General features: G+C 35.1%; 2 protein-coding genes and 1 long non-coding RNA gene across 5 annotated transcripts in view; 2 read left to right on the forward strand and 1 right to left on the reverse strand.

Moving 5' to 3' along the window:
• The window catches only part of LOC106172781 (sperm flagella and cilia-associated protein 2), a 21,083-nt gene extending 19,137 nt beyond the window's left edge, over positions 1 to 1,946 (forward strand). For all 3 annotated transcript variants that reach the window (XM_087001449.1, XM_087001450.1, XM_087001451.1), the window contains 3 exons: positions 95 to 175; positions 453 to 581; positions 846 to 1,946. In XM_087001449.1, the coding sequence (XP_086857575.1) occupies positions 95 to 175; positions 453 to 581; positions 846 to 917 (282 nt within the window). In that variant the 3' untranslated portion in view covers positions 918 to 1,946. The remainder of the gene's footprint in view (positions 1 to 94; positions 176 to 452; positions 582 to 845) is intronic.
• LOC106172783 (ATP-dependent RNA helicase dhx29) lies at positions 600 to 18,240 on the reverse strand. Its single transcript, XM_013553681.2, has 29 exons — positions 18,084 to 18,240; positions 17,777 to 17,835; positions 17,241 to 17,354; positions 16,849 to 16,978; positions 16,369 to 16,529; positions 15,992 to 16,108; positions 15,686 to 15,812; positions 15,041 to 15,208; positions 14,709 to 14,898; positions 14,372 to 14,495; positions 14,049 to 14,150; positions 13,732 to 13,869; positions 13,277 to 13,537; positions 12,844 to 13,113; positions 12,488 to 12,664; positions 12,139 to 12,225; positions 11,926 to 12,018; positions 11,718 to 11,807; positions 11,373 to 11,512; positions 5,053 to 5,226; positions 4,615 to 4,743; positions 4,324 to 4,399; positions 3,863 to 4,087; positions 3,481 to 3,617; positions 3,101 to 3,191; positions 2,537 to 2,905; positions 2,230 to 2,361; positions 1,934 to 2,030; positions 600 to 1,512 (listed from the first exon to the last, which is right to left on the reverse strand). The coding sequence occupies exons 1-29, from the start codon at positions 18,151 to 18,153 to the stop codon at positions 1,454 to 1,456; spliced, it is 4,107 nt and encodes a 1,368-aa protein (XP_013409135.2). The 5' UTR covers positions 18,154 to 18,240; the 3' UTR covers positions 600 to 1,453.
• On the forward strand, positions 7,079 to 7,778 carry LOC106166583 (uncharacterized). The gene is made up of 2 exons (XR_015331981.1): positions 7,079 to 7,474; positions 7,651 to 7,778. It is a non-coding gene; the product is annotated as an uncharacterized LOC106166583 (long non-coding RNA).
• Positions 18,241 to 18,284: the final 44 nt, after the last annotated feature.

Raw genomic sequence — 18,284 nt, forward strand, 5'->3', positions numbered from 1 at the left:
GCATGGTTTTATTTATTATTTACTGTATATTAAAAAAAAAAACAGATGTGCATAATATTTTAGTCATTTTGGGCTGTTCTTCACTTCCTTGTAGGTGTTCCATCATGGTGAGCGCCCTAAAGGTGACAGCCATCGCTTCAGTGTCACCGTGGATCCAGAGGATGCATTGTCTATGGTAAGTTCTTCACACAAAAATTAAAAGAGCTTTAATAGTTTGTTCATTGCAAATGCAGATCTTAGACAAATTATATACCATGTGCATTGCCTTATCAAGCAACATTTTATTCATTATTTCATGCCTATTTTAGCCAGTGGGCTACTTGTCAAATTTTATGAAGTATGCAATCTTTGATCATGGACATAGGTTTTGATAGTGAGGGCTCAGTAAATGCTCATTCAAATGTGTTTATATTTGAAGGATTGGTCATGAATTAATTTCTTATCTCTACCAGGAACGGCTGAGTGCAGTGTATGCAGAGTTGGAGCAGGGAGAGGAAGGTGCTCCCATTCCTTACATCACACTGATAGAGCACCCCTTCATACAAGATGTCCTGGCTACACACAGGAGGTTCAAAACACCAGTATGTATAGCTACTACACTGGGGGATTAGCAAAAGCATCACACTTTAAATTTATTATTTATAAATAATACATAGATTTATTATTTTGCCACAGACAAAAGGGTGGCTATTATACTTTGTTGACTACATATGTAGTTGTTTGTAAAAAATATTGATGCATACTTATCCAAACAGTTTAGCAATTCTGTGTATTTGATAAAGTTGCTAACATCTAAAAGCATTTAGTCATTCACAAGTACACATTTATGTGTCATTATTTTCCAGCATGTGAAGAACATATTGGTGAATCCCCCTGCAGAAAACATAGAGACCACCAGCATCAAGACCACGGAGTAAAACCAGAGCTTTCCACAGCACCAGTGTTCTGATATTACATCAGTAATTGACAGTAAAAAGAACAGTTGATGTTTTCATCTTTTGCATGTGAATAGATCATTTACTGGAGACATTGTCTACAGTTTGAATTGTCTGTGATATTAATGAATCCATCCACAATGAACTCAAGTTGTTTATGAGTCAGTAACTTCTCTATTAATGTTGTTGCTCTGTTAGAAATCCTGTTTAAAACAATTGACACTCATTTTATATAACATAAGTAGAATATGTTTTTATGATTTTTAAAAATTCAATTATACACTGCAGTAAAGCATATTTGTAGTATGCTGTTGCTATGTATAAATAAATAAAATACATTTAAAACGTATGGCTTTTATATAAACAACTGTAGCCCAAGTACAGTAAAGAGCACTGTAAAGTACAATTATCCAAAACATAGAAATGCTTTATTCTTCAGTACAAAATTTAGTTGTCTTGTGATCCTAAAATAATTTGTCTCCTGAACTTTGCCCCAGAATACTTCACTGACAGTGTTGTTAGGACTTGAATCTCTCCAAGGTAATCAAATCAATCAAAATAGAAATGGCAGGGTTGTCTGAAATGAAAACAAAACACCACTGTCTTGATAAATTTAAAAACTATCTTTAAAATGCAATTTTCAAACAAAAACTGGACAGTAAGGCTGACCAACATGCAGGCATTTTAATTTAAAAAGTGTAAGGAAGTCAAGAGTTTCAAGGAAGAACAGTAATAATAGACATTTATTTTAAAGGCAAAGTTTCTGATAATTTGTCTTGTTTTCATTATATCAGACACCAAAGAATGCCCTATCAAAGAAAATTCTCTTTGTTAATACATCTATATCTTTGAATTGAACAGGTAAATTTGTATAATTCAGTGCATCAAAATAATTACTCATTATATCATTAAAATTTGGTGTTGAGGGGATATTGTTGAAATTTTAAGAATTTTTATTACTATAAAAATAAATAAAGTGGAAACCTTTCGCAGCTCACCTTTAAAATCCAAGCCTGGGTTTTCTAATTTATCTTTGAGCAGAGTATCAATCAGTGTCCTCAGTTCCTTGAATATCACAGCTGTCTTGGCAAAAGCCTGGAAAAAACATACAATTATATAAAATATAAATAAAAGTTTTATAACACACAGCCTATACCAAGGTGTACGTCCACCACTTTATTTCAAGAAATGTTTTTGACAAACTGGTGAATGTCTAAAGTCCAATAATATATATATATAAATATACATAATATATATAAATTTATTTTCTTTCAATTAAAGAAATTAAACATGCCTTAAACTGTATCCAGTCATCCACAGTGATGAGTTGCTGTGTATGCTGTACTGTAATGTCTCCTCCAAACAACAAGATAGGGTATGGGGTTATTAGCGTGCTGTCCCGCATGTAGACCTTCGACAACTTGACCTACAATATGATAATTTGATACCATGTTTACAGACTATTCTGCATCATTTCGTCTGTATATTAAAAAATGTATCTTTGAAGATACCCAATTTTCTGCAAACATGAGAAGATGAAGTTCTTTTAAGTCTGTAGCAAGTCAGCTGATTAATAAAAAATACACACAAAATAACCTCACCTTTTCATGGTACACCAGCCAGCCATTAGCTTCTAGAAATCTATTTACAGAACTAGGATGTGCATGTAGTGTTCCCTGTGGTGTTGTCCCAGTACACACAGTTCTAGATGGATTAGCCACAGCATCTACAGGCGGTTCATAACTGATCTGTGCCACATTGGGGTACAGTCCTGCTGCCAACACTGCCTTTACTAATGAGATCTGCTTCATATTGAAACTATAGGAGGCATCACTGCTTGGTGTTTTACTGATCTCTAAAACTTCATCTTTTTTTGCTTTTGAAGTGTTAACTTGAGGAGAAACCTGCATTACTCTTTCCTTGTCAAATCCTATTTTTTGGATAAGTTTAGTCAAGTCTTCTTTTACATTCTGCAATTTGAAAATCAATTTATGTATTAAGTTTTATAATGTATATCAACAAAAAAGGAGAAATCACATTTTCAACAGTTTTGAATCATTTTCTTGTATCTAACAACCTAAAAAAGGAAATGCAGGTAAACATCTCAAGTCTTGCGAAAGACTTACTAGTCTAACTAAATTGCTCAGTTAAATATCAGACTTCACCTGCATTTCAATCAATGATTGCCTCTTCAGATAGTGTTTCTGGCAGTATGAACTTTCAGCTTGTCTTCCTCGTGTCTGGGCATCTTTCCAACTAAAAAGCAACAATAGAGATTTAAAAACAAAAGGTCCATAATTGCTATCTACACATAACACACATCAATTTTCACCCTCACTGCCATTCATACAATGTTCCTACTATTCAAATTTATATTACAACAAAAAACATTGTACTTTTACTACAACAAACTGAAATCACAACAGTTAATTAATTAAACCATAAACAATTAAACTGTGACTTGTATAGTTCTGAACTGCATTTGAATTCCTCCTGAAATAAAAACAAATCATTCAAAGATCAATGTCTTCTGCATATCACTCACCCATAGTAAGCCTTGCATATAGTGAGATGGTCGGAGGCAGCTACAGCCAGAGCCTGCTTGGCCAGATTGGCTTGTTCTCTCTGGTTAAATGGAGCAACAAAGGGAGGCTTACTGGTCAGAGCTGCAGCTATCACAGACTAGAATACAACAGAGAGCAGTAGTTTGAAGTAGCAACAGGTACTTGTTGGGACCAGTTTAACTGGTACAGTACAAAATGTATGCCTTACTGTTCCATTATCATTTATTCATGAAATATATGTAAGTCTGACTTCAATATTAAAATTAAATAACAGAAATGCTCAAGACAGAAAACAACAACAACAATAGACACAAATGATGCAGGGCAAAAGTCAAAGGAGCCAAAGTCCAGCATCAAACTTACAATGGGCTCTAGGCAGCCAAGCATAGCACCATAAAGTAACATCTTCCCTATTCTCACACTGACCGGCAGTGTGGCCAAATGGTGACCAAGAGGGGTCAGTGTAGCAGGCTGACCAGTGCAAGCCCCTACCTCCCTCAGTAAGCACATGGCCTTGGTCACAGACTGTGCCTTAGGGGGGTCCAGGGCTTGGGACAAGAAAGTGGTGGGATCTCCTTGTTCAGTTTTCTAAAAATTCAAGAAAACCATGTTAAACCATTTTTTACCAAACTAACTTGTTTCAAATATATTGGTATCTAGCAAAAAATTAAATTCCATCATTTTTTAAAATTTTAATTCAGCAGAAAAACTATTATAAAGATAAAAAATTGTTGGTGCTATTACTTTTTCTTTATTATTTAAAAGAAACTATTGTAAAATGATGTCTAAAAGATAATTATTTTTCATGATGAATTTTAACCTACCAGGATATGGAGGCAAAGTTCTTCCAAAGGAACTCTCAATATTTCTGGGGTAGAGTAGGACTTCATCAAGTCATACCTAATAGGAGAAACATTTATTATTCACATACGTCTATATGGACATGTATCAAAACTGTAACAACAATTTTAGTATTCAGTTCTATAACTTTGGACATGTTAAGCCCCACCTAGAAGAAGCATTTTATAATCCAGTCAATACTGTAATTTCTGTAGTACTAGTTGCAGCAGGAGAGTACTGGGGTAACTGGCCCTGGGGACCTGTCATGTTCTTACTTGTGTCTAGTGAAGAGCCTAAAGCACACTCCTGGTCTCACTCTGCCAGCTCTTCCCTGTCTCTGCTTGGCACTGGCCTGGCTGATATATACCTCCTCCAGGCTGCTCATCTGTTTGCTCTCTATGTACCTGAATAATAACATTTCAGAGTTTTTTTAGTAAGTTAGCTTGCCAATTCTATCCAATTTCTTTCCACTTACAAGTACCCACATTCTATAATGTGTTCAAGAATCAATTTTTACAAAAATACTTCCCAAGTTGAAAACAATTTTTTTCATCTGTTAAAAAGATTAATTACCATCATACCACACTTCCTTTCACTTTCAGCTCAGTCATTCATAATGTAAAATCACATCTAACAAATACTACAGACTGAGTGTCTAACATACACCGAATGCACACGCACACATACACATACACACACCCACATGCGTCTACCTGTTTTCCTTCACTTTTCCAGAATCAATGACAAAAACCACATCTGGAATAGTGATGCCAGTCTCAGCAATATTGGTTGCTATGACTACCTTTCTGATCTCCTTGGGAGGGATGCTGAATGCCTTACTTTGATCTTTAGATGTCAAGACAGAGTGAAGGGGGACAATCCAGTATCTGAAACACATAAATAGATATACACAATAAGTATATAGTACCACTGCATGAAAAATCAGCTTTTATATATCGTGAAAGGTGATCAAAAGGCCTTCTTTTATTCATCTTCTCACATCTTTCCAAGACCTTTCGTTTTTTTAGGAAAGGTGTAAAAGATGATCTTTTGAATGACTTTTGTATAAGTGAAAAGGTATACAAATGGCCCACTTTTCTTCACCTTTTCTCTACACAAAAGTTGAACTTTCATACACCTTTTGCTGCAAAAAGACGATCTTTTGCTTGAAGAAAAGGTATTCTCAAGTTCATCATTCATCAGCTTTTTGTATGCTAAAAGGTATATTAATGACCCACTTTTCTCTACCTTTTCCTGCCAAAAAGTCCAACTTTCAGATGCCTTTTGTGCAACTTTCCAGATACAAAAGATAGCCTTTTCAAACCTTTTTATTTAAGAAAAGACTATATTTTTCCTTCTTTTGTTAGGTATTTTACTGTTATATTTATTGCGGCGCTTTAATAATATATTGATAAAATAGAACAACACATGGCATAAACTTTTATAATTTATTCCATTATAACATTTTTGTGCAGGTTGCGCTTGTCTTTTGAAAGTTTTTTGATAATCCAAGGAACTTTGATTTTTTGTTTTGATAATCCAAGAAAGGCCCAGGAAATGTTCTCTAAATGTACTTTCAGCCAGATCCACTAGTCCTACTATATATGCGTAACTTCTCGTTCTCGTGGGAGTAGTTTTTCTGGAAGCGTCTGTCAAGTGAACACTTTGCCTGCCCAAATCTTTCCCTTTTGCCTCCTGGAAAATAGGATGTATGTAATGATAAATATTGTTTTTTGGTAACAGTCCATTTTAATGCTAATCAAATACGATAAAAACAATGCCAACTTTTATTATGTTTAATTTTCAAACTATGGACTTAAAGCCATCAAAAGGCTTAAAACAGATTTTACAAGGTTTAAAAAGGATCCTATAATAGTACCTCTTCCTTTTTTCCATATTTTTTGTTTAAGCTCATCCAGTCCTTTTGCTTGTTTTAGAACATCCTCCTACTTTTCAGATCTGTAGTATCTTTTAATGGCACCTGGTAAAGAAATAAAAAGAGTGAATTATTTGAATGTAATATCATGTAAAAAGTTTTCAATTAGGGAAATATGAATAATGAAATAGCTACAAGTAATGAAGAAAATATGCATTCATGATCACTGATAGGCAACTTGATTGGGCCTTAGTTTTAGTCCATCCACTTTGTTTGCTTTTATATGCTATTCAGCCATGTAGAAAGCCTGTCTTTTAATAGCATCTGGAAAAGAAATAAAGAGATTTTTTAAGACAGCGAATTCTTTTAGTGTAATATCATACAAACAGTTTTCATTGATGAAAACATGATTACTGCTCAGGATTCATACAGCAACATAAAAGCAAATTGAAGGATTTCTGAGGCTCTAAATCAAGACCTTTTCAATGACTCTTTTAATGGCCTTACTGTCATTTTTAGTTTACATAGAAAAGAGGTGCATCATTTTACACAAACTTTGTATTTTAATACACTAATGACGAAACATGAGAAAAAATTGAAAGGTTAAAAAGGGCATTCCCCCAGCATGCTACTGTCTACATTCAGGTTAAAAACAACAAGATTCGTAATAATCATTCAACAAATTTCTAACTGATCAAATTCAAGTACTTTTTAAGACAAAAATAATGAAATACATGGCCTTGGTAAGGCTAATAGCAATTTCAAGTACTTTAAATGTCATAAACAGACTGAATACACATACAAGGCTACATTCAAGCAGTCAAAGTGCTGTTTGAACCCTGCGAGTGAACCAGTGCTGTTGTCGACATCGACAAATATATCACGTTATCACACCTACTGCAATGTCGCTGTAATAGGGTCATGAATATTTGAGTACTTTTTGACAACGCTCACTATAAAAGCGAGCGCACACCACTTCTGGGTGCGGTCAGGTTTTTTCTCTTCGAAATGTAATAAGGTAAGACACGTAGAACACTTTGGATATGTACATATTTAGTTGTTCATTTATTTTGATATAAAAGATTTGTAAACCGTCGTCACCTATTAGTTATTCATTAAGTCAGGTGATATTAGTATAAAGTCATCTTTTTTATATCAATATATATATATTTAGTCGACATGTACATTATCCTTCTAGACAATTGCTTTCCTGGCCGCCACGTTACTGTGTACTCAATTTTTAAGTTGCCGAATGTTGTGTAAGTACTATAGATATATATTTAATTTCATAGTTTAGTCATATTGTCGATATTTGCGTGTTCGTATCTCTCTCTCTCTCTCTCTCCATTCTTTATTTGCATTTGTGTGTACACTTAATGTAATATGTTTATTTATTATTATTATTATTTATCTATTTTACTTATTTTTTGTTTAGTTTCACCACATCAGAAAACGCCTCAGAACTCACTTCAGAACTCACCTCAGAATTCACCCCAGAATTCACCTTAGAATTCATTATAAATAGCTACAAAATGTGCGTGAACAATAAAGGTGAAATTTAAAGATTTGTTTTGAGTTATTGACTGGTACGCAGTAACAAGTGCATTGATTATATAACCCTGCCTGGAATTTAGGTCAAGGAATGTAGGTCGACTCAATGGGATTAATACAGGCCAGTTTAATACATGTACAGAATCTTTACTTGTACGCGTGGCTGTACTTTGACGTAAACTTTTTGCAGTATTCTAATAAAAAGGTCAGAAAGTTTGATTAACTATTGTTTTACGATCGTGATAATCTTTTTTCGGCACGGTCTGTTCTCCGCTCATAAAAGCCCTCTTGGTCGTCCCTGACACGGATGTTCCCTTAAATATGATTGATTCAAATGTTATATTAGACCTACCTGATGCATTTACACCTTCTCTTCATCCTCATCAGTTATATTATCGCCGCAACAAACGCCATCTTGCAAAGAAGTCGACCATAATCAATACGGAGGCTTAAAAAATCTTCTGTGACCGGCCTACACAGCCTAGCAGTCCCTGCGCATTTTTAACCGCCTGGCCGTGCGCACGCGCAGATAGTCTGTAATGGGATATCTTTCGCGCCGATTTTCTAGCATTGACCTAACGCTATATTAATGGCAAGAAGAACGCACCTTTTGCCTCTTGTTTTATTCAAGACTAAAACAGAAAGAGGCAATAATATAGATGATAAGACAGGGGGCAGCCGGTCATCATTTCACAAGGTAGGTGAAATAGTGATTTCAGTAATGTTCGCACAGTGTATCTTAACACAAATTATAGCCAAAGCATGCTTCTGGGATTAAAGCGGGATTCTTTCTCGAAGCACTGCATATTGCAGGGTAATTGAGCCGTCTCATGAGAAAGGATCGAATTATACTGAGTTTCATTGGGCTTGGCTTTTGTCTGTTCTAACGTTTGACCGGCTATACTCACTGTGAACTTTGGAAATATATCTGCACGTCCACGATACGGGGTAACAACAAGGGGTTATCATTTTAAAAGTGTGTCAAAATATTCCCATGTGTTGGATTACAAGGGGGGGGGGGCCTTGATGCACGACAACCAAATCACAGCTAGCGTGTAGTCTCATTTCCCCATTCAGATTCGGCCCAGGGACTTAAGCATAAAGAGTGGAGATTTCCATTGATGACATAATGACCAGGTCACATGATTATTAAATGAAACTTACGGTTCAGGATCGTAGCATGCTTTCCCATCTCTTTGGAGTTAAGTAAACTCTTTCCGAATTATTTTTATATGTGTTTAATGTTACATTTTGTAAAATTTATGAATTTAAAGCAAAAACACATTGAAATTTCAATGCTTATGTCACAGTGTTGTTACCCAGTATCGTGGATGTGCAGATATGGTAACGCTCAGCTTTAGCAATTGAATTGTTTTGGTACTATATCATGATATGGCTTCAAATCCTTGAAATTCAAGCATAAACTTCCATGTTTCAATTATTCAGTATGTCTTTTCTTTTATAAAGGAATGGGGTGTCCCAAGGATGAAAAAGGAGTGCCTGTCGTCACAAGAAAAGAGATGAACATCTAAAAGAAGGCTGCGTTTCTGTGTTCCTGTTACATGAATTCCCAGTCTGCAGCCACAATAGAAATTGTTAACCTACATGTATAACCTCACTGTGTTTACCTCAGACCCCCTCTCTGTCAGATTTATGGACTTAAACATGCTAAAATAGTAAAGGAGAGACTGACTTGCTCTGAGCAAGGAGAATAAGCAAACAGTTATGTATGGTTGATAATTTTCCTCTGATATTTAGATTAACTACAGCAGTGTAAGCAAGATGAATTAGGGATATGCAAACAGTTACAGTCTGTCAATAATATTACCATTTCCAATATAAACAAATTCAAACTGCATAGCTGATTACTACTTATCTAACTTCAGTGAAATATTTCCATCATGCCCAGGGCCTTACTATTAGGGACTATGCATGAGATAAAACTTGCTCTCTGGAGCCTTAAACACATCATAAGAATTGTAGAGTGGTTTTCTCCTTAGAAACGATCCCCTTGTCAGGCAAACTATGGAGAGGTGGCCTCTGGCATATATTGTAATTATTATTATTATTTTTTTTACTTGCTACAATCACTGCAAATACTGACATAACTGCAAATAACAAAGTTAGTGACGAGAGATCCTATAACCTTTTTTGTCAAGGAGAGGTGGTTTTCTGTTTAGAAATGATCCTCTAGCCAGGCAAATTATGGGGAGGTGACCTCAAACACTATTTTGACCTGCTACCATTAGTGCAAATACTGACATAACTGAAAATAACAAAGTAAGTGACGAGAGATCCTTAACCTTTTTTGTCAAGGAGGGGTGGTTTTCTGTTTAGAGACGATCCTCTAGCCAGGCAAATTATGGAGAGGTGACCTCAAACACTATTTTGACTTGGTGCAATCAATGCAAAAATCCTGACATTACTGAAAATAACAGTTAGTGACAAGAGATCCTATTGCCTTTTTTGTTGAGGAGGGGTGGTTTTCTGTTTAGAGACGATCCTCCAGCCAGGCAAATTATGGAGAGGTGACCTCAAGCACTTTTTTGACAGTCAATGCAAAAATCCTGACATAACTGATAAATGAGACAGCAACGATAGCTTCTGTCCAGAGGTTTTTTTTTTTTTTTTTTTTTTGTCATGGCGATGGAGATCATTTCCTGTGAAAGAAATTATCTAGGCAAATATGGAGATGTGACCTCTGACATATAAATTTTTGATTTGCTGTATTTAAATCCTGACAATATTGGAATAAAAATATAAGTTACTTTCGATTCTGAAAGTTGTTTGTCGTTCAAAGCGTCAAAATTATATGTCTACCTCAGGTGGAAGGCGATGAACATTTCTTTCACTGCACTGAATGCTATATATTTGTACATATACTCCGGCCAATCTACGATTATGTAATTATTTCTCCAAAATGCAAAGCACCACATTTAATCTATCTGTTGAATACTTTAATCTAAGTCCAAAACATTTCATCATGCAAACAATTTGCAAAAGTATTCGCTTTTTCCATACTGCGCTTACTGTAAAATGGGGAATTAAGTCATGTACATAAAATAAAAAGTATATATACAAAAGATCACCACGCGATATTATAAAGTCAGTTTTAAGCTTTCGGAAAATAAAAGATAAACAAAATGTGACCTTTCCAGTTAACAAAAACGGAATGTAAGGTGGCCTTTCGCACTGTAAAAGGTGATAGTTGAACTTTTGAAAACTGAAAGTTAATGAAAATGTGAATGATGGTCTTTCCGAGAGATAAAAGTTGATAAAAAGATGACCTTTTACAACTGAAAGGTGAAAGATGACCTTTTCGTCAGGAAAAGATGATCAAAGATGAGGGATCATCTTTCGATAACATTTTGTAGATAAATGAAAGGCAATAAAAGGTGTTTTTTCATGCAGTGTACACATTTTGATATAAAATATACTTTGATGTCCAAAAGAAGGATGTACCTTGGTGAACCACATCTGAGAGTTGGTCTATGCCTGAATATAGTTCTGCTGAATGCCTTCTTAGTTTCTGCTGAAAATCTTCAATAGGACTGCATGTTTGAAATAAAATAACACACTGTTATTTAATGAAATGATGTTTTTCACCTGCTTTCATCAGAAAATGTCTTGTCTGTCATGAGGCTGTCATAACACTCCTGGATGTCCAGCAGTCCAGGCAGGAAGATCAGTACAGCACCATCAAGACCACAGAAATCTGCAGAACTTTCCACAAAATGGATCAGATCCTGGAGAGGAAATGTAAAAACTAATTGGTACTGATAAAATTAATAAATACATATTGGTTTTGAGTGGTGTATGCATATGAGTATTCTACAACTAATTAGATGGTTTTTATAATTTTCATAGCTATTGCCATCTCTTCATTTTGGCTTCATTGAATTGCAATTATTGAGGTAAAATCTTTACCCCAGAAGAGACATATTTGCTTACCACAATCAGCTCCATATTAATTCTCTCAGGATTCATTAGTGAAACTGCTTTTCTTGTCTTCAAACTATAGACACTGGGGTCAAGGCCACTCTACAAGTGAGATACATATTAGTTTTATTTCAGCACAACTCAATATCAATGACTATATCAATGATTTAAATAAAAGACAATAACTGTAAACAAGTCATAACTATTAAAAGATACATACCACATCCCCAGCAGAAGGATCATCTTTTGTCCAGTAAACATCCATTTTGGAAGTATTTCCTCCATGTTCCGTCACAGACAATACAGCATGTTCCTGAAAACAAAAGAAAAAGATTCACATGCAGTTACCACATTTTCAGCTTTCTAACCTTATAACACTAATATTTTAATATGAACTGAAATAGTGTTTAAAATTGTAAATTAAAGCATGTACCTCATTTTCTTGATTCTTTAGGGCATATTTGGAATCTTCTTCTAAAACATAACCACTTTTTTCTATGACATCTTCCAAATAAAGCACCTGCAAAAACAAATCAATTATAAGACACAGTGATTGGCAATGTGACATCCACATTCCGTGGACTTATCATAAACAGAGCAATACTATTTATTAAAGTCATCTTGGTATGCAGACATTATTTCAACACAATGCTCTATGGTATTGAAAATGACCATGTATAATCTGCCTAATAGTCACAAAGGAATCACTGAAAAAAATGTTTCTAACATTTTAAAAGTACACCCTACAAAAAAGGGCAGTGCCCTAGTATTTTCTCACATACCTCTACAGGGAAAGTTCTCCCAGGTATGTGCAGCACAGGGCAGTGCTGGAAGTAAGAGGAGAACTTGTGGCTGTCCACAGTTGCACTCATCAGAATCACCTTCAGGTCAGGCCTCAGAACCAACAGCTTCTTCAGTATTACCAACAGGAAATCTGACTGCATGCTACGTTCATGAACCTGAGAAAACAGTGCCATGATAACTATCCACTTTTGATGCAATAATTCAATGAACCCTGTTTACTTGCAATGCAATGGTAAGACTTCTTAAGATAATTCCAAACAACAAAAATTCAAAGTGACCTCTGAATATACATGAAAGAATCACTGAAAAGTAATGTGCTAAATAAATCTTATACCTCATCTACTACAATATGAGTAACATCCTGTAAAGTGGCATCCTGCTGCATCTTCCTCAGTAGCACCCCAGTGGTACAGTAGACAAGCCTGGTAGTGTCACATATCCTGGACTCAAACCTGATCTGGTAGCCACAGAGGCTTGTCTTGCTACCTGGCGCCCCCTCTCCAAGCTCTTCTGACACTCTGTTGGCCAGGCTGATTGTAGAGATCCTGCGTGGCTCAGTGACAATTACATTGCAACTTTCTATACTGTCACGTCTTAGATATTCCTAAATAAGCAGAGGGTGTGAAAAGAGAGAACAGCATACATAAAATATTACTTCATATTTATTACTTTTTCTCTACAAACCATTCTAACAAAGGTTAGTAAAGAAAGTATATTTATAAGCAATTGTTTTCAATGTGTTCTATCTAAAGCAATGATATAAGTACCTCAAGAATAAACTGTGGTATCTGTGTACTTTTCCCACTACCAGTTTCTCCAGCAATCACAACAACTTGATTTCTACAGATGACATCAACAATGGCTCCTCGCTCCTGAAAGACTGGTAACTGGGTTCTGCTCTCAAGAAGCTTCTGATAGTTTGATTTCTTAGTTCTCTCTAGAAATTCCCTCTTCATGTGTTCAGACAGATACTTTTTCTTTTGCTGGTGTGGTTTTGTCTGTGTAGGTAAATCTGGCTCAGTCATTTCCTAAAAAAAACATTGGAACACTGTATGCCAATGCTAAATTGTTACTATGTATGAGAGGCTCCTAACTAACCTGCTTTACAGAGTCATTTAACAAAGTGCTACACTCTAACACATGCATAGTATTATTGACCAACTTAACCAAACGGAATATCAAAAAGAGCAAATTAAGATGAACCCAACAATATCTTAATTACCCAATCATCAGCCAGATCTTCCCATGATCCTTCACTAGCATCCACCGTCTGCTCTTCTTCCTTTGTCAGGGATGGTGTGCTGCTGTCAGCATCCAACTTGAGTTTCTTCAACAATCTTGTGACTAGCTGATCTCTTGGCTAAAAAAAAAAGAAAGAAAAGTATTTTTATAGTCTGATATAAATACCATATATGACCAAATTTAAAAACCCTTGAAGTTTTTCCACTTCTTTTTTTAAAATCTGATAAACATTTAATTGCTAACAATTTTTTTACTATTGATAATTGTCCAAAATGCTTGCATCATGATCCAACTTACTTTATTGGCTTCTTCTTTACGCTCTTGATGTTGTTTGGTCTCTGCGTCCTGCCACTCCATCCACACATCTCTGTATGGTGGCGGCAGCAGCTGGTACACTCTCTACAACATAGAAAACATATTATGTCAGGAAAAAATGTACAACTTGGTTCACAACTGAAGTCTTAATCTGTTCAATGACAGGTGGTTATTGGAAACAAGTAAAACCACATCAGTGCTTGAAATAGCTATTAAGTTGCAAATAATACATCTCTGCGAGTAGAAAAGCTGTAAGTGATGTATACTTTTGAGTAAAATTTCATCAGATAAGACATTAAATCTACCTGTCCTTTACACAGGTGGTACAAAGCTAAAGTTGCAGCCACATGTTCTGCCTCCTTTACATTCTCACACACAATATCTGAGCAAACTTCCAAGAAATCATCTTTACTGCGCTGAATTTTTGCCCTGACAAAAAAAAAATAAAGCGGTGTGATAAACATCATCTGTTTATTATTTTACAAAGATAATGGCCACAAGACAGTATTTTTTAATCAACAGGACAGTGATTAATGAAAATGCTGACACAACTTTACAATACTAAGTCACAAATGTGCTATATAATTTCATACAAAACTTTAACAGTAAATAAAACACTAAATCCCAATTAGAAGCATTTACCTGCACCTAAACAAGTTTGACCTCACATCTATTCTGTGGAATGAAGGTGGTTTACTTTTAGGTAAGTTTTTCCTACACCAGTCAATCAGGAACTGTTTGGGAGACTTCCCTGTCCACTGTTTTCTGGTATATTCAAAAGTTCTGATATCCAAATCTTTTCTTGATGGTACTTTGGTAGGAGAAGGCTTTTCTGAAAAGAGCATTTCAATCCTTGCAAATTACAACATGCAAATGCATTTCTTTGCCTAATGCCCAAACATTTTGGGGAAATATCTGTACTAGACTGTTGAAGTTTTTTGTAAAAATAAAAAAATACATAAGAAACCACCTACCATCTTTTTCAGCAGCCTGCTCAAATAGTGCAAAACCAAGCCCTTCTTCTTCTACATCTTTTGCAGGTTCTTTTTGAGGCAGCAGTTCTTCCGATTTGACCTCCTCTTTGACCCCTTTGATACTTACAGCAGGGTTAAAATTTGGATGCTTTTCTAGGACAGAGATCTCTGCAAAGAAAAGTAACATACTGTAAATACCAATATTCATAAAAAAAACACAGGTCTGTCACAAGAAATTTAGATTCAATCTCAAACAAATCATCTTAATCTTCACTCAGATTAAGTTTTTATGAAAAAGATTTCAGTCCTAACATCAGGAAGTACACTATTGGCTGTCCTATCATTTGACAACTTTTTTGCCACACTGACTGCTCGATGACACTGCAAGTTTATAGATGGATTGAACAGTAAGGAGAAGGAGATGAAGTGTGCTTTTTGAATTTAAGATCAATGACCTAAAACCAAAACTGACGATTAAGGTTCAACCAAGTGAGCCTAACTTATGATATTATTTTTCAATGGAGAGCAGTACACCTCAACAGTTATAAACATATTTCTTTGTTAATTAATAACTGACTAGTAACAAATTTTCTAACAGGCTACTATTATTGTGTAATGTCTGTTAACAAAAAATGCAGTGCGTACCTTGTAAGTATTGTCTAATTTTGGCTGAGGCTGCCATCTGTGTTTTCTTGTCTCCATGCTGCTTGGCTTGACTAGCTTCCTCCTTGGCATCCATCAGCTTGGCAGTAGCTAGGAGATACTGCTCATTCTGAAGTACACAATGTGAACATCACAACTATCCTCTTCTACAATAATTTATTTGATGTCCATGCCAAAGGTGATGAAGATGACGACTATTTACAGTATACCAGATTATGACCATATGTCTACTGGAAATATCAAAGGGAAATTATCAAAATGTCACTAGCTTCAAACATTTTCACTTACTGGGTCTATGTCTTCTTCTTTCACATTTCCACCCCCATCAAAATCTTCTTCATCATCTGACTCTTCCTCCATGTACTGAAGTATCCAAGACTTCATATCTGTTTCTTTACTTTGATCCTGCAAAAAAGAAAGACATTCTGATTCAATTCAGAACATAAAACAATAGGTAACATATGGCCAAGTTGTAGTCAAATTCAGTGCAGCATGTGACAATGCACTTAACAGCCCACTAGTTCAATTTTTCTTTGGCATAATGTTACAGTATATAAATCTGAAAAACTTAAAGCATTTCTATAAAGTTTGCTCATTGTCTCTGTCTTGCAAATTAAAATATCAATTATATAACTATATTATTGTGAAGATGCACTACACTATACCTTTGCAGTTTTGTCTTTAGATTCCAGCACCTCTGGAGTGGCATTCTCTTGCACTTTGCTGGAACTACTCTGGGCCTCCTCAGGCACAGTTTCCACAAACTTAGGCCTCACCTTTGCCTCTGCTTCAGTAAATGTCTGAGAGAAGCCTGTTGGTAGTTTGTCTAGAATAATACTCATATAATTTACTCAAGTTGATTCTTTAAAATAACACTTCCTTACCTATTTCTTTACTTTTCTGCTCTTGATAAATACAAAATATTGCACAGAACAAAAACTTGAAAATGCTTTTAGAAAACTGCCAATGCAGTTCTATCATTGTTCTAATAATCTTTTAAATCATTAATTAATGGATCCCAAAATCTATCTGACCTATTCTGAAAATTATATCAAAATTCATCCATAACATTTTAAGATGGACTGATAACTAACACACTAACAAAGGCAAAACATATCCTTCTTGGGGAGTTGATAAGCCCTTACCATTAGGAGTATATAAGCAGAGCCAGTCCAGGGCATCAATCAAGTCTCCTCCATAGATGACAGTGTTAGTCAGAGCCTTGTCTATCTGATCATGACTGAAACCAGCTCCAGATAAACTGTTGTACATGTCCTAGAAATAATAATAATAATAATAATAATAAATATCTAATATAATTATCTCAAAAAATAAAGGCTTTTCTGGTTTCAATAAAAAAGCAAACTTCTCATCTAATCTGATTTGCAAAAAAATTCTTTTAAACCAAGCAAAAAAAGGGAGTCTATAACTGAAATATTCCTTATCAGATACTTTGAAATGACTGCTTTATCACAATTAAAACAACAAGTGGAACTTTTCAATAACTGACAAACTACTGAATGTTTTCCTAACTTACAGTTAATTTTTTAGCAGTTAGTCTGTTAGAAACAAGTCCTAGAATTTTATGTTGTGCTTTACTTTCTTGGATCACATCAAGGATAGCTGCTTTCTTGTCCTTGGGAATAGATACCTGAAATAACAACAGCAAACTGTTCACTTACAAGAAACTGACCACTTGGCATATATTATGGAAATTCCTATGGGGACATGCATTCAATTGTCAAAACTGTTTGATGAAAATGTACATTTATAATTTGTGTAAAAATAAATAGATCTGATACTCTGTATATCTGCTGATCAGGTCTTAAGAATACACGTTATCAGTCACCTTGTTGAATGAACTTATGCATACAGACTGAGGGTTGAAAAGAAAACCAAACTCTGGGAACAAACCTATAGGGTAAATATTGAACAGCTAAATTTGTATAGCTGCTACAAATTATAATTTGCAAGAGTACTTTAAGTTTGCAAGAAAATCTGTATACCTCATTTGCATGGTATACATTCCTTCTTGCACATTTGCGATGAGGTCTGAAATTTTGCATCAATTACCTTTGGGAGTTGAGCTTCATCTACTCCAGGACCGACTGGTAAAGAATAATTTTTCTTTTCTGAAATAAAATGAACAAAAACGTAAAACAATTTGGGATAATTTCAATAGTTATTGCATTATGCCACTATATAAAATGCCGATCACTGAGATAACACTGTAATGTTTTACCTCACTGTCTGCAATGTTTGCCATTATTACAATGTACATGTACATGTACCAGCGGTCTTCAGTCATACTGCTCGGCATTAGCATATTACTCACTTTAATGTATTATTTTGCCACATATAACGATAGCACTCTACTTACTTTGTTCGTCAACAACATCTCGATCTTTGTCTTTTGTTCCGTTATCATTCTTGGCTTTCTTTTTTCCCATCACTGACAATTTGTGGATGCACTTCTATGTCCACTTGCTAATAAACTACACGTGCTTTTACCTGTAGAGGGCGCTGAAGGATTATTTCCCCATAATTTTATCCAATCAACTCGCAGTAAAATCGTCGTTAT

Source organism: Lingula anatina, chromosome 1, assembly GCF_051362555.1.
Source record: "Lingula anatina isolate TDL-2025a chromosome 1, LinAna3.0, whole genome shotgun sequence".
Lineage (NCBI taxonomy): Eukaryota > Metazoa > Brachiopoda > Lingulata > Lingulida > Lingulidae > Lingula > Lingula anatina.